Source organism: Anabrus simplex, chromosome 2, assembly GCF_040414725.1.
Source record: "Anabrus simplex isolate iqAnaSimp1 chromosome 2, ASM4041472v1, whole genome shotgun sequence".
Taxonomy (NCBI): Eukaryota; Metazoa; Arthropoda; class Insecta; order Orthoptera; family Tettigoniidae; genus Anabrus; species Anabrus simplex.
In genome coordinates, this window is record NC_090266.1 from 428,942,283 (window position 1) to 428,958,329 (window position 16,047).

General features: G+C 37.3%; 1 protein-coding gene across 1 annotated transcript in view; it reads right to left on the reverse strand.

The window, feature by feature from the left end:
- sli (slit guidance ligand) overlaps window positions 1–16,047 on the reverse strand; it is a 1,279,943-nt gene that overhangs the window by 97,237 nt on the left and 1,166,659 nt on the right. Inside the window, exon 21 of the mRNA XM_067140837.2 lies at window positions 14,403–14,474. Coding sequence (XP_066996938.1) covers window positions 14,403–14,474 — 72 coding nt within the window. The remainder of the gene's footprint in view (window positions 1–14,402; window positions 14,475–16,047) is intronic.

Here is a 16,047-nt window from a genome sequence, read left to right on the forward strand (position 1 = left end):
TCCTAATAGGAAGGGTGGAAAAGGTTGAAAAAGGGTTCGAATGCATTTCATGAGTCTACTTATATTTCAGAACCTGAAGATATTACAGACCTGAAAATTGGTGTTTGGGATCTCCTTTAAAAATAAAGAAACACATATTTTTGTTTGTGGAAAATCCAATTAATGGGGGGGGGGGGGGTGAAAAGTGGGTGTTTTTTAAAATGGGTGTATCTATATCTCAAATATTTTAAAGTTTATAGATGTAAAAATTGGTATTTAGAATCTCCTTTAAAAATAAAGAAACACGTATTCTTTTGTTTTCGGAAAATCCCAATAGGAAGGGTGTAAAAGGGTTAATAATGGGTTGAATGCCTTTAATGATGCTACTTATATTTCAGAACCTGAAGATATTACAGACCTGAAAATTGGTATTTTGGATCTTCTTTAAAAGTAAAGAAACACGTATTTTTTTTCGTTTTTGGAAAATCCAAATATTGGAGGGTGAAAAGGGGGGTGAATTTTTTAAAATGAGTGTGCCTACAACTTAAAACTTTAAAATTTACAGATGTAAAAATTGGTAGTTCGAATCTCCTCTAAAAATAAAGGAACATGTATTTTTGTTTCCTGTAAATCCTAATAGGAGGGGTGTAAAAGGGTGAAAAATGGGTTGAATGCTTTTAATGAGGATACATATATGTCAGAAACGAAAGATATTACAGAGCTGAAAATTTGTATATGTAATCTCCTTTAAAAATAAAGAAACACGTATTTTTTAGTTTTTGGAAAATCCAATTAATGGCGGTTAAACAGGAGTGACAAATTGGGGTGATTTTTTTGAAAGACTATATCTACAGAATATCTTGGAAACGTAAAATGTTACAGACGTAAAAAGTGGGTGTTTGGAATCTCCTGTAAATGTAAAGAAACATAGGTGATTTGTTTTTGGAAACTCCGCTTAAGGGGAACTCAAAAGGGGTGAAATTTTAAAATGAGAACTTTTTACAGTGTATCTAAAAAAACTTAACATGTTACAGAAGTGAAAAATGGTATTTTTTTTATCTCTATTAAACATAAAGAAACGTGTATTTTTAGTTTTCGGAAATACCACTCGGGTGGAAGGGGGGGGGGGTAAAAGTGACTGAAAATGGTGTTGAATTATTTTAATTAGGCTACTGATATCTCAAAAATGAAGATGTTACAGACGTGAAATTTGATATTTGCAATCTGCTTTAAAAGTAAAGAAACACGTATTCTCGGAAAATCCCTTGAAGGCGTGGGGGGGGGGGGGTGAAAGAATTGAAAAGTTAATTGACTTAATTCTATGAGAATACATACATCTAATAAATATAGTTACAGGCGTGAAAATTCGTATTTGGATCTCCTTTAAAAACAAAGAAAAACGCATTTGGTGGGGAAACCATCTTGGAGGGCGGGAGTGTAAAGGAGTTGAATTCCTTTCATGAGGACACATAAATCGAAAACTGAAGAAGTTAGAGTCGTGATAATTGGTATTTAGAAGATCCTTTACTATTTAAGAAACAAGTAATATTTGCGGGAAAATTCACTTAGGGAGGGGGGGGATTATTGTGAAATGAAGTGAAAAAGGTGAATTATTTTTATGGGGATACTTATATCTCAAAACTGAAGGTAATAGACGTGAACATTGGTGTTTGGAATCTCCCTTAAACATAAAGAAACAAGCATTCTTTTAATTTTTTTGGTGGGGGGGGGGGGGGGTGGCGGTAAATAAACTTAACGGCGGTGGGGTGTAGAGGAGGTGTATCCAATTGATTTTAATGTTATTAATGTACTTATAAGTATCCTCCGTTGCTCAGGCGGCAGCGCGCCGGCCTCTCACAGCTGGGTGCCGTGGTTCAAATCCCGGTCACTACATGTGACATTCGTGCTGGACAAAACGGAGGCGGGACAGGTTTTTCTCCGGATACTCCGGTTTTCCCTGTCATCAGCCATTCCAGCAACACATAATAGTAGTAATAATAATAATAATATTAATAATAATAATAATATTCCGGACCGTCGTCAAATGTGCGGACCGCGCTGGTAACGGCTCCTGGACAAATGACTAAGAATGCAGTCCGGCCGCGGGTTCAGTGCCGCCAAGGCACCCAATATGACACCACGCCGGATCTCCTGAAGGATTTTATCCATATTAAAAATGATTATAGGAAAAGATGGCAAAGATTTACGGACCCAACTGACCGGAAGGAATACCTGAGCCTAGCCCGGGGAGTACGAAATCGATTGCTGGAAAGGAAGATTGAAAAATGGGAGGAAACGTGCCGTGAAATAATAGAAAACCAGTCAGATCGGGAATTTTGGTGGATTCTCGCAGAAAACGAGTCAGTTCGCGAATTTCGGCGGATTATATATCTAAAACAATAAGCATTCAATCATAAATTTCAGTATAATACCGTAGCGAAGCACGGGTATCTTGCTAGTTATTTATATAGGGATAGTTAGGTACCATAACATATCGCACTAATGGTCAAAGCATTTCTTATACTGCTTCTATTCTTACACAACCAAGCAAGTTGGTCTTGCGGTTAGGTGCAGGCAGCTGTGAGCTTGCATTTGGGACATAGTGGGTTCGAACCCCATTGTCGGTAGCCCTTAAGATGGTTTTCTGTGGTTTCCCAATTTCACATCAGGCAATTCTAAAAAAAAAAAACCACTTTCACAAACAGTGTTTTCTTAATATAATAGGTTGTAAAAACATGGTACATGTATGTTGGATAACTTCTTAATTATTCTATCTCCCATGTACCCTCTACATGCCCCTCATCATAAGAATTAGTTTGCCTTCTGAACAGATGAACGAGAATGTACTAAAGCATAATCTGTGAATGACACGCAGTACTGCTCCATTATATAAAATGCATCATGAGACCTGCTAGCAGGTCTCGTCATCCATAAGCAGAGTCGGTGTGACGCGTCGACAGATCTCGTAGTCGCCAATGTCTTACGTTATTTACTATTGGCCAGAATAGGGATTGCAGTGACTCGTGCACTAGAGGTAGCACCACTGCTATTTGAGCATTGGTATCTGTAATTGTAATATATCTATGTTCAGTTTTCTTTTTATTTCAATTTGTTTCACGTTGCACCGACACAGATAGGTCTTATGGCAACGATGGGATAGGAAAGGCCTAGGAGTGGGAAAGAGGCATCTGTGGCCTTAATTAAGGTACAGCCCCAGCATTTTCCTGGTTTGAAAGTGGGAAACCACGTAAAACCATCTTCAGGGCTGCCGACAGTGGAGTTCGAACCCACCATCTCCCGGATGCAAACTCACAATTGCGCACTCGTAACTGCACAGCCAACTCACCGGGTGTGTTCAGTTTCAGTGGTACTGTCCCGTGAAGGCAAGAACCAATGAGTCATGTATTGTTGTAAAGTGAAAGTGAAGAGCGTGTGATTTGGGGAACATGCCCTAGAGCATGAGAAAAATAAACTCTCAAATCATGCAATGGTGTTCATGTTTGTTATTGCATAATTGGGTTCAACCTCACCGGCGAACCATGTGACCTTGCCGCGGTGGGGAGTCTTGCGTGTCCCAATGAAGCAGATAGCCGAGCCACTGGTGCAACCATATCGGATGAGTATCTGTTGAGGGACCAGAATTTAATTTTTTTTATTTTTACTAGTTGCTTTACATCGCACCGACACAGATAGGTCTTATGGCGACAATGGGATAGGAATGACCTAGGAATTGGAAGGAAGTGGCCGTGGCCTTAATTAAGGTACAGCCCCAGCATTTGCCTGGTGTGAAAATGGGAAACCACGGAAAACCATCTTTGAGGCTGCCGAAAGTGGGGCTCGAACCCACTATCTCCCGATTACTGGATACTGGCCGCACTTAAGTGACTGCAGCTATCTAGCTCGGTAGAGACCAGACTAAGGAATAGTTCATCGAAAGGGGGGTAGCAGCCTTTCGGAAGTTGCAAGGGCGGCAGTCTAGATGATTGACTGATATGTAATAATACTCAACATGGCTTAGCTGTGTTGTTACTGCTACACGGTTGAAAGCAACGGGGAAACTACAGCCGTAACTAACTCCCGAGGACATGCAGCTCTCTCTGTATGAATGATGTACTGATGATGGCTTCCTCCCGGGTAAAATATTATGGAGGTAAACTAGTCCCCCATTCGGATCTCCGGGTGGGAACTACATGAGAGGGGTGATCATCAGGAGGATGGATGCTGATGTTCTGCGAGTCAGAGCATGGAATGTTAGAAGTTTGAATCATTGTGTTAGGTTAGAGAATCTGAAAAGGGAGATGGATAGACTAAAGTTAGATGTAGTTGGTATAAGTGATGTACGTTGGCAGGAAGAACAGGATTTTTAGTCAGGAGACTACCGAATTATCAACACAAAATCAAACAGGGGAAATGCAGGAGTTGGTTTAATAATGAATAAGAAAACAGGGCAGCGGGTAAGCTACTACAACCAGCATAGTGAAAGAATAATTGTTGTCAAGATAGACATCAAACCAATGCCCACCACAATAGTGCAGGGCTTTATGCCTACTAGTTCAGCAGATGATGAGAAAATTGAAAGAATATATGAAGAGGTAGAAGATTTAATACAATATGTAAAAGGTGAAGAAAATCTAATTGTGATGGGAGACTGGAATGCAGTGGTGGGCCAAGTAAGAGAAGGTAATACAGTAGGAGAATTTGGATTGGGACAAAGGAAAGAAAGAGGAAGTCAGCTGGTTGAATTCTGCACTGACCATAATTTAGTCCTTGCTAATACTTGGTTCAAACACCACAAACGATGGCTGTATACGTCGATGAAACATGGAGACACTGGAAGGCATCAAATAGAATTCATTATGATTAGGCAGAGATTCAGGAACCAGGTGTTGGATTGCAAAACTTTCCCAGGAGCAGACGTGGACTCTGACCACGACTTGTCGGTCATGAAATGCCATCTTAAGTTGAAGAAATTGATGAAAGGAAAGAATGCAAAAAGATGGGATCCAGACAAGTTGAAAGAAAAGAGTGTGAGGGATTATTTCAAGGGACATGTTGCACAAGGGCTAAATGAAAAGGCTGAAGGAAACACTATAGAGGAAGAGTGGATAGTCATGAAAAATGAAGTCAGTAGGGCTGCTGAAGAAATGTTAGGAAGGAAAAAAAAGTTCAACTAAGAATCAGTGGATAACTCAAGAGATACAGGGCCAAATCCACACTTGTGACACAGTTCGCACCCGTGAACCCACAGATGTGGGAAAAGCAGAAGAAGAAAATTGCTATTAGCTTCTGGAATCCGCACAAATCCACAACTCTTACTGGATCCATGGATACTCATTTCCTTTTTAGCTATTCTATACCAGCTAAACTCTGGAAGTTTGGACACCTATCAAAATAAAATTCTGGATGATGAACTACCTTAATGCCTCCCCCCCCCCCCCCTCCACCAAACTGAAATCCTGGCTACGCTACTGATGTACAACGCTGTAACACTTCCACTACCCGGTGAATAAACACAAGAAGGTACTTTAGGGTTGCCAGGTTCTACGTTTTAACCGTATTCTTACGTTTTTTTACTGTTAATTTAGCCTTATGTTTTTTATTTCCCCGTACAACACTTTCTTCCGTTTTTTAATATTTGGTGCTGGCTTATCGTAGAACCCAACACAGTACTTCCCCTTAATATGCATATAACAAAAATGCACATTAATTTGATTTTATTTGTTATTATTACCATTCAGATATCGATTTTACGGTAGTCTATGTTTAGGTTGGTACTTCTGAAGATCACTCGATCGCACAATTGATAGTGTTGTCGATATACTTCATTTCCAATTAGCTGTTTTACAAATATTCGTAAATTTCATTGCAGTGATGATTTATTGAATGCTAGCCTTCACTATACCCCCAATATTATAATTTCTCATAAATCCTTATTCTCTGGAACAGCACCTAATTCTGATCTTCCTTGTCCCCCGTTGAAAATACTATGCATAACCCCTTCTGCTCATGGTGTTAATATCTATACTGACAGCTCAAAACATTCCTAAGGAGTTGGTGCTGCTTTCTTTATTTGCAATTCTCGCACGATTGAACGATTCCATTTCCCGGCTACTTTTTTCATTTTCTCTGCCGAATTGTTTGCCATCCAATGAGCTTTAATTTATACACAACAACATTCCTTCTCAAAAGCTACCATTTATACAGGTGCACAAAGCGTTTTACAGGCATTATCACCATTTACCCCCCTCTTTAAACCGGTATTTATATAATGTCAAATCTCTACTCTACCAACTTGAACAAGATGGAGTATATATAACGCTTGTATGGATACCTGGACATTCTAACATTACCGGTAATGATCAAGCTGGTTTTGCTGCCAATGAAGCCTGCCATCTCCACAGCCCTCCTCTTACAGTAGCCATACCAACTCTTGATTTCTATCCTTGTCTTAAAGAAACTACCTGCCGGCCTTGGCAAGATGAGTGGAACCAATCTGCACGTTTTAAAGGTACCTATTATTATCAGCTGCAACAATCCATTCCAATGAAACCTTGGTTTTCCAAGGGTACATATACATGTCGACATATTACTAACATAATTTGCTTAAGGTTCAATCATGCTCTTACCCCGCAATATAAATTCCATTTTCGTTTAGTTAATCTGCCTTACTGTATGTGCGGTGATTCAGACGGGGATCTTAATCATTTATTTTTTCCAATGCCCTGCATATTTTCTCTCTCGTTGTAAATTACTCACTAGTCTTACACGGATGAAAATTCCTTTCCCTACTAGTATTACCTGTTTGTTACCTGACCTCTCTCCCACCAATATAAACATTATTAATCAATTTTTTGATGACGCTCAATTGCTTTTATAACCATTGCTCACTCATAGTCTGGTTCTTGACCACTTCTCTGTCAGATTCTACGCCAATTCTGGTTTTGTGTCGGTTTTTTCTTTTCTTATTTTTTGTTCTACATAGCTACTGTAGCTACTGTGCTTCTCGTTGCGTTGCTACCGTCTTTTGTCATACCTTCTACTCATTCTCTTTGATTCCTACCACATGTGTTTTGGTGAGTTCTACTTTTGTCAACCAGACCAAACATCGCACATTACGGGTTTAGGTTATCACGTCGATCTTAAAAACACACCCTTCTGGTAATTTTCACATATTCTTTAATGACTCCATAAATGTCAACCCTCAAAATAGTGTTCTCCCCTCCCCAAAATGACCTCCTTTAATATTGTGGATCCATGTCTTATCGTTATTCCCAATTGTAGATCCAGTCATGTTTGTGTGGTAATAAGACACCAAGATGGATCAATTCAGCATGAAGACTAGAACCTTGTGTCCATGTGCTTTATAATATGTTTCTTTACCCTTATCACCATTTGTTAATTCTTACTACTCTCAATAATCTCTTGGGTCATAGTACTCTCCACATAGTTGCATTAATCCTACATCCTCATGAGGGATCCCCTATACATCCTCGCCCCAGACTTTTGCAGTTTTTGTCACATACGGAAATTGTGGTACAGTGCTTTATCCACCATCATAAATTGTCATTAATAGTGTAGTGTTTAATACTTATGTATTGGAACTGGGTGACAACTGACAAGCCAGTTCAAATTACCAGGCGATGAAGATTTTGTAACCTTCATACTTCATTTGTCTATCATCAGACAGTACGCTCCTGCTTCCATCTGAAGTGTGTGCAAGATCCTTTTCGTGTGTGATCTATGAATAACTTGGCAATCCTAACAGTGTTCATCAGTTCTATATATCTCATTCAATATGTGAAAAATTTCATCTGTATATGTGTTTAAAGCCCCTATTTTTGCACGTGATTCCTTTTATTAACAAGTGTAGTGACTGGGTAACAGTAAAAGAGCCCATAAGCCTCAGGAAAGAAGAAGATAATTTATTGAATCCATACAGTTCCCCTAGTTTTGTTCGAGAATCCTAATGAGTTCACCAGCCAAGAAGAAATGCTACAAGCACAAGCAGTACAGTCAAGTGTACTTGAAGAAATGGGAAGATATTTTCATGTGGGTTAGACCTGGTTCAGGTGATAAACATGCGTTTTGTACATTGTGCAAGAAGGAATTCAGCATTTTGCATGGTGGACAGTTTGATCTCAAGCAACATGCCCAGTACAAAGGACAACAGTTAAAGGAGAAAGCAAGTAGTCAAACCACGAAAGTGTCTAAATATTTTGTGAACACTAAGAAATCTGAAGCCAATGTTGTTCCAGCTTGTGAGTTAGGACTTTTTGTATCACACAGTCAAACATAACCTGAGTTATGCAAGTTTGGATTGTGGCAATAAATTGACCTCATGTATATTCTCAGATTCAGAAACAACTGTAAAACTTTCCTGTGGCAAGACGAAGGCAGAAATGTTAGTCAAAAACGCATTAGCATCTAAAACAGTCAGTGATTTTGTTAATATTCTAAAATCTCCTGAAAGTAGTAAGTTTTTCTCAGTAGCAACAGATGCTTCAGATAGAGGCAACAAAAAGATGATCCCAATTTGTATAAGATACTTTGAACCGTTAGTAGGCGTACAGAACAAACTGTTCACGTTTATTGAACAGTCTGATGAATCTTCAAATGCAGTGGCAAAATTAATCGTTGATGGACTGGAGAGCCATTCACTAATTAATAATTTAATGGCATATAGTGCTGACAATGCAAATGTGAATTTTGGCAGGAAACAATCTGTTTATCAATTGTTGCTTTGCAAGAATCCCAACCTGCAGAAAGCCAGTTGTTCAAATCACATGGTTCATAATGCGATGAAGCATGTCATGGAAGAGCTGGAAATTGATGTAGAGAATCTTGTTTTGAAGATCTATAATCATTTCTCTGAATCAGCTAAAAGGCGTGAGGAACTAAAATCATTTTTTCGAATTTGTGGATTTTGAGTGGTCTGAAATAATAAGGCATGTGCCCACAAGATTGCTCTCCTTAACTCCTGCCATTAACAGATTTATTGAGTACTGGCCAGCTATAAAGAGCTATTTCAAGAGCACTGATGCCTGTCCAAAGCAACTTGCATTGGTATTTTTAGCTGAAGACCCATGGAAGGAAAATATTCCTGAAATATATTTGCATTTTGTGTCAAATATAGCAAGTCAAATGTAATCAGTATCAATATGCCTGGAAAAAAGGGAGCTAAGTATTATTTCATAACAGTCTATGCATGATCTATAACAAGATCACACAAAGAAAGAACAACAAATTATATGGGAGTGAAACTAAGAAATTAATGAGAGAGATTTCATCAACATCCCTTAAGAGGATTTCATGTGAATTTGATTGTTTCTATGACACATTGCTGAAATATCTCGAAAACCATTATGACTTCTCAGCTAGTAATAAGTATGCAAGGTGGGAACCTTTTTCTTTGAGTGGGGAAGTACAATATTGTGACTTTGAACTTGCAGTTGAAATACTCAATCTGCAAGATCAAATCAACCTGGACCAGCTATATGAAGAACTAGCAAGATACCCGTGCTTCGCTACGGTATTATACTGAAAATTATAATTGAATGCTTAACGTTTTATATATAATCCACCGAAATTCGCAATTTGACTCGTTTTCTGAGGGAATCCGCCAAAATTCACGATCTGACTCGTTTTCTGAGAGATTACGGCAAAGTTCCTCCCATTTTTCAATCTTTCTTTCCAGCAATCGATTTCATACTTCCCGGGCTAGGTCCAGGTTTTCCACCCGGTCAGTTGGGTCCCTAAATCTTTGCCATCTTTTCCTATAAGCATTTTTAGTATGGATCAAATCCTGAAGGAGATCCGGTCTGGTGTCGTCTTGGGTGCCTTGGCAGTATTGAACCCCCGGCTGGACTGTATTCGTAGTCACTACCAGGCCAGGACCCGTTTCCAGCGCGGTCCGCACAATTTGACGACGGTCCAGAACATTATTATTATTATTATTATTATTATTATTATTATTATTATTATTATTATTATTATTATTATTATTAATATTATTATTATTATTAGATATTCTGGACCCCACAGCAAGATGCAAGACCGCTACTTGGCGGTAAATTACATCTGCTACCATTGTCATTGTTGACAATGTGACCAGCACCAATGCTGCGCGTAGGCAAGTGTGCGGGCTTTCTGGCAATACGAATGACATACTTCCGAGCATTATTGACCTTAATATAGAGGTGAACAATTGGACGGTCAATCTCATTCCTATTGTTTATTTCAAATGTGTTTAAATTTTTATTTATATGCCAGGAGAATCTACTGTAATCTAAGAACGTTCTCCGAAGGAAAAGATGGCTGTTGAAATCAAACCCAGCAAAGATAAAAAAAAAGATCGGTTTATGATCAGAATAAGTACATCAAAAATCTACAGCCTGTTTCCAGTCATTCGACAGGGTCAGGAACGGAATGAATAAAGCCCCATCTAGCAGCGACAGTAGGAATTGGGCCTGCTGCCGAAGCGCTCCTCTGGGGCAATGATCATTGAATGACAAATGAAATGACATATTGGACAGTGTTTCTGGAATGAATGATGACAGGGAAAATCGGAGTATCCGGAGAAAAACCTGTCCCGCCTCCGTTTTGTCCAGCACGAATGTCACATGAAGTGAACGGGATTTGAACCACGGAACCCAGCTGTGAGAGGCCGGCGCGCTGCCACCTGAGCAACGGAGGATCCTTATAAGTATAATTATGAACAGTAAAATCAATTGGTCTCACCTCCTTTTACACCCCACCACCGTTCAGTTTATATCCCCCCCCAAAAAAAAAATTAAAAGAAGGCGTGTTTCTTTATGTTTAAAGGAGATTCCAAACACCAATGTTCACGTCTAATACCTTCAGTTCTGAGATATAAATATTCCCATAAAAATAATTCACTTTCTTTCACTTCCTTTCACACTCCTCCACCCCCCCCCCCCCACCCCAAGTGAATTTTCCGGCAAAAATTACTTGTTTCTTTAATTGTAAAGGATCTTCTAAATACCAATTATCACGACTCGAACTTCTTCAGTTTTTTATTTATGTGTCCTCGTGAAAGGAATTCAACTCCTTTTCACTCCCGCCCCGCAAGATGGTCCCCCCCCTCCAAACGCGTTTTTCTTTGTTTTTAAAGGAAATCCAAATATCAATTTTCATGTCTGTAACATCTTCATTTTTGAGATATCAGTAGCCTAATTAAAAGAAGTCAACACCGTTTTCAGTCACTTTAACCCCCCTCCCTCCACGGAAGTGGTATTTCCGAAAACTAAAAATACACATTTCTTTATTTTTAATGGATAAAAATACCATTTTTCACTTCTGTAACATGTTAAGTTTTTTGATATATTCTGTAGAAATTCTCATTTAAAAATTTCATCCCTTTTTATTTCCCCTAACGGGGAGTTTCCAAAAAGAAATCAATTATATTTCTTTACATTTACAGGTAATTCCAAATTCCCACTTTTTACGTTTCTCAGATATTCTGTAGATATAGTCTTTCAAAAAATTCACCCCAGTTTGTCTCTCCTGTTTAACCGCCATTAATTAGATTTTCCAAAAACCAAAAATACGTGTTACTTTATTTTTAAAGGAGATCCCATATACAAATTTTCAGTTATGTGTTATCTTCAGTTTCTGAGATATATGTATCCTCATTAAAGGCATTCAACCCTTTTACAGCCCTCCTATTGGGATTTACAGAAAACAAAATAATACATGTTCCTTTATTTTTAAAGGAGATTCTAAATACCAATTTTTACATCTATAAACTTTAAAAGTTTTGGGATATAGATACAGTCATTTTAAAAATTCACCGCTTTTCACCCCCCCCCCCCCCAATTGGGTTATTCAAAAACAAAAAATACATGTTTCTTTACTTTTAAAGGAGATCCCAAACACCAATTTTCAGGTCTGTAATATCTTCAGGTTCTGAAATATAAGTAGCTACGTTAAAGGCATTCAACCCATTTTTCACCCTTTTCCACCCTTCCAATTGGAATTTTCCGAAAACAAAAAGATACGTGTTTCTTTATTTTTAAAGGAAATTCTAAATACCAAATTTTACATCTATAACCTTTAAATGTTTTGAGATATAGATACACTAATTTTAAAAATTCACCACCTTTTCACTCCCCCCATTAATTGAATTTTCCAAAAACAAAAAAATTCATTTTTCTTTATTTTTAAAGGAGATCCCAAACACCATATTTCAGGTCTGTAATATCTTCAGTTTCTGAGATATAAGTATCCTCATTAAAGGCATTCAACCCATTTTTCACCCCTTTTCCCCTCCTATTGGGATTTTCCGAAAACAAAAAATACGTGTTTATTTTTAATGAAGATTCTAAATACCAATTTTTACATCTGTAAACTAAATTTTTTGAGATAAGGATGCACTCATTTTAAAAATTCACCCCCCCCCTTTTTACCCTCCCATTAATTGGATTTTCCAAAAACAAAAAATATGTGTTTCTTTATTTTTAAAAGAGATCAAAAGTACCAATTTTCAGGTCTATTATATCTTCACTTTCTGAGATATAAGTATCCTCATTAAAGGCATTCAAATTTTTTCCACCGCTTTTCACCCCTCCTATTGGGATTTTCTGAAAACAAAAAAATACGTGTTTTTTAAAATTTTAATTTAGATTCTAAATACCAATTTTTACATCTGTAAACTTTAAAAGTTTTGAGATATAGATGCACTCATTTTAAAAATTCACCCCCCTCCCTTTTCACCCTCCCATTAATTGGATTTTCCAAAAAAAATACATGTTTCTTTATTTTTAAAAGAGATCACAGGTACCAATTTTCTGGTCTGTAATATCTTCAGTTTCTGAGATATAAGTACCGGTATCCTGATTAAAGGCATTCAACCCCTTTTTCACTGTTTTCATCCCTCCTATTGGGATTTTCTGAAAACAAAAGAATATGTGTTTCCTTATTTTTAAAGAAGACTCTAAATACCAATTTTTACATCTGTAAACTTTTAAAGTTTTGAGATATAGATACACTCATTTTAAAATTTCACCCCCCCTTTTCACCCCCCTTAGCAAAGGAATATCCAAAAATCCTCTCTTAGCGAGCACCTACATCTTAATATGAATGTATTCCCAAAATTTCATTTCTTTATGTCCAGTAGTTTTGGCTCGGCGATGATGAATCAGTCAGTCAGTCAGTCAGTCAGGACAAGTTACTTTATATATATAGATTTTGTGAGGTGAAAGATACCTTTACTGACTGTATCAGTAAGGATGGTGATGTTGTGTATAAGTGGGTGAAATTCTTCACACTAGTGCCTCAACAAAAAGTGACAAATATCTCTCTGCTCATATGTTTTATGCTAAGCATACCAGGTTCAAATGCTTGTTTGGAACAAGTGTTTTCGATGATGAAGAACAGATGGACTGATGTTAGGAACAGGTGTTCACCAGAACTCATAAAATCAGAGCTTCAAATTGTAATAAATTTTGACATGTCCTGCAAAGAGTTTTATAACCTAGTAATGAATGACTGTAGATTCCTAGATAAAGCTAAATCAGTTTCAAAATACTAAAGTGGTACGAAGTAGTAGGGTTTAAGACGCACAGTAAAAGTGAGGGGTTTTTGATCGAAAATAGCATTTAATAAAAATATGACTGCATGAGTCATTAAAAAATATGTCCATGAAAAATCTTCTTTTTGTGAAGAAAGTGGCAACCCTATTTTTTGTAGGTAGTGTGTTAAAATATAACTACCAGAGATATTTTTCAGTAAGTCATAATATCTTCTTTTTTTCCTGACCAAAACCTGAAAATCTTCAATTTTTATTTGACCAAAACCTGGCAACCCTAAGTGACCCAGACACAATGGTACCAATGATTATGGTAGGAGAGGGCACTAGGGCATGATGTATGAGGAACAGTACCACCCTCTAGGAGGAAACCACGCACTGTCAGTGTGGCGGCATGGTACAGCGCGTATTGGCCTTCAGTCTTTGTAACAAAGTACCGATATGACAGAATACATGGTCGCTAGCATGGACACCATGCATTTCCGGACATATGTTCATTAGACCATTTTTATTCCATATCCTCTCCGCGATCAATCCCTAGAGTTTGTACACAGTGGAAGAAATAACCCTGTATATTCTGAAGTGTGAAATGTAAATCAATTTTAATACATAGTATTGATGCATATTACCCATCTCTCTGTTTACAATTAACATGAAATCAATTAAATATATTTTATAAAATGTTTGAAAGAAATGGATGGTCTTACGAAATCTCACTTCCTGTTTAGATAAACAAGAAAACTCAAAGGAAACTTATTTCACCAATACAAAACAATTTATCAGAAAAAATTTACAAACTCAAAGTTAGAGATTTGGAGAGAAAGGGATTGTTTATTACTTTAATTATAAAATAATTAAGTTCATCAAAAATACTTACAGTGTAGATAACTTAGTAAGATTAACGAATGTGAAATTTGATAAAATTTGGATCTGGTTGTTGCTCAGGTCTCTGAAACAGAAAGATAGGTCATTTTCAGCATAATTTTGAAGTGATAGAATGACCAGCTAAATTTCTAGAAAACAGACCTCAGAAAATTACGAGTATGTGAAGCATTATCTGATCCTGTAGCAATTAAGATAGGGGTTCCACAAAGCAGTATTATTGGACTTTTATGTCTTCTTTTATATGGCAGCTATCACTAATTCAATCGCTCATGAGTGTATGAGAGTAAAGAGTTGGAATTACCGAAAAAAAAATTTCAGATGATGTTATAATGTATAGAGTTGCTTGTTGTTTAAAGGGGCCTAACATCTAAGGTCATTGGCCTGTACAGAGTAACAAATAAGTTACACAAGTTAAGTGACTGCAAAAAGATGTGAACAATGTTGTGAAGTACAGAGCAGACAATGAATGATATGATGGTAGACGGGGTGAAAAGTCAAGTTATAAGTTTTGATAAGAAGAAAAGTCCTCTCAGTTTTCATTACTGCGTTGATGAGGTGAAAGTACCTCATGGAGATCATTGTAAGTGCCTAGATGTTTACATAAGGATCTTCATTGAGGTAATCACATTAACGAGGGTGTAAATAGAGGTTACAGATCTCTTCATTTGGTTATGAAAGTATTCAGGGGTTGTGGTAAAGATGTAATGGGCATGTAAGTCACTGGTAAGACCCCAATTAGAATATGGTTCCAATGTATGGGATCCTTGCCAGGATTACTACATTCAATAATTGGTAAAGATTCAAAGGCTAGCAGCACGATTTGTACCGGTTGATTTCAGACGAAAGAGTAGAGTTAAAAAAATGTTGCAACCTTCCGGCAGTGAATATTGGGAAGTAAGGAGATGAACAGATCGACTAAGTGGTACGTATGATCAAGTACTGACCACCTGTTCAATACATCGGATGAAACATGTTCCACGAATTAAAAGGATAATGAGACAATAATCAATGGATTATTTTGTGCATTGAACAGGTGGACCCTTAAATTGTACTTACTCATACATAGCAATATTCAATGCGGATCATAACAATGAGATTTATAACTTATAATAAGTGGTACATTTTGAGCTGTAAGTGGAGAGATGGTAGGGAATGACATTAGTAGGCGAATAAGCTTGAATGGATGTTTTAAAAGTGGGGAAGACCATAATATGAAGATAAAATTGGAATTCAAGAGGGTAAATTGGAGCAAGTACTTGTTTATAGGAAGAAGACTTAAGTTAGGGATTGGAATAATTTACCAAGGGAGATGTTCAACAGATTTCAAACTTCTTGCCACCTAGGCGACAACCTTAAATGCAGATCAGTGATGAATGATTGGTTGATATACAGTACAAGGAACTATGTTACACCTTTACGCCTGAGAGGGTAGAAGGAAATACTTTCAAGATCCTTCATTTAAAAAGAAAAACAAATAACTGATCACTCATGGGTTGATACTGGGGTATTTTAGTAGGAAAATACAGCATTTCTAGCTCAATGAAATGTCTAATTAAGCTGCCCAGCTTGAAATTAAATTCATTTTTTCTCATAATGACTAGATGTCACAGTTATATCTATGAAAGGAGTTCTGAAGC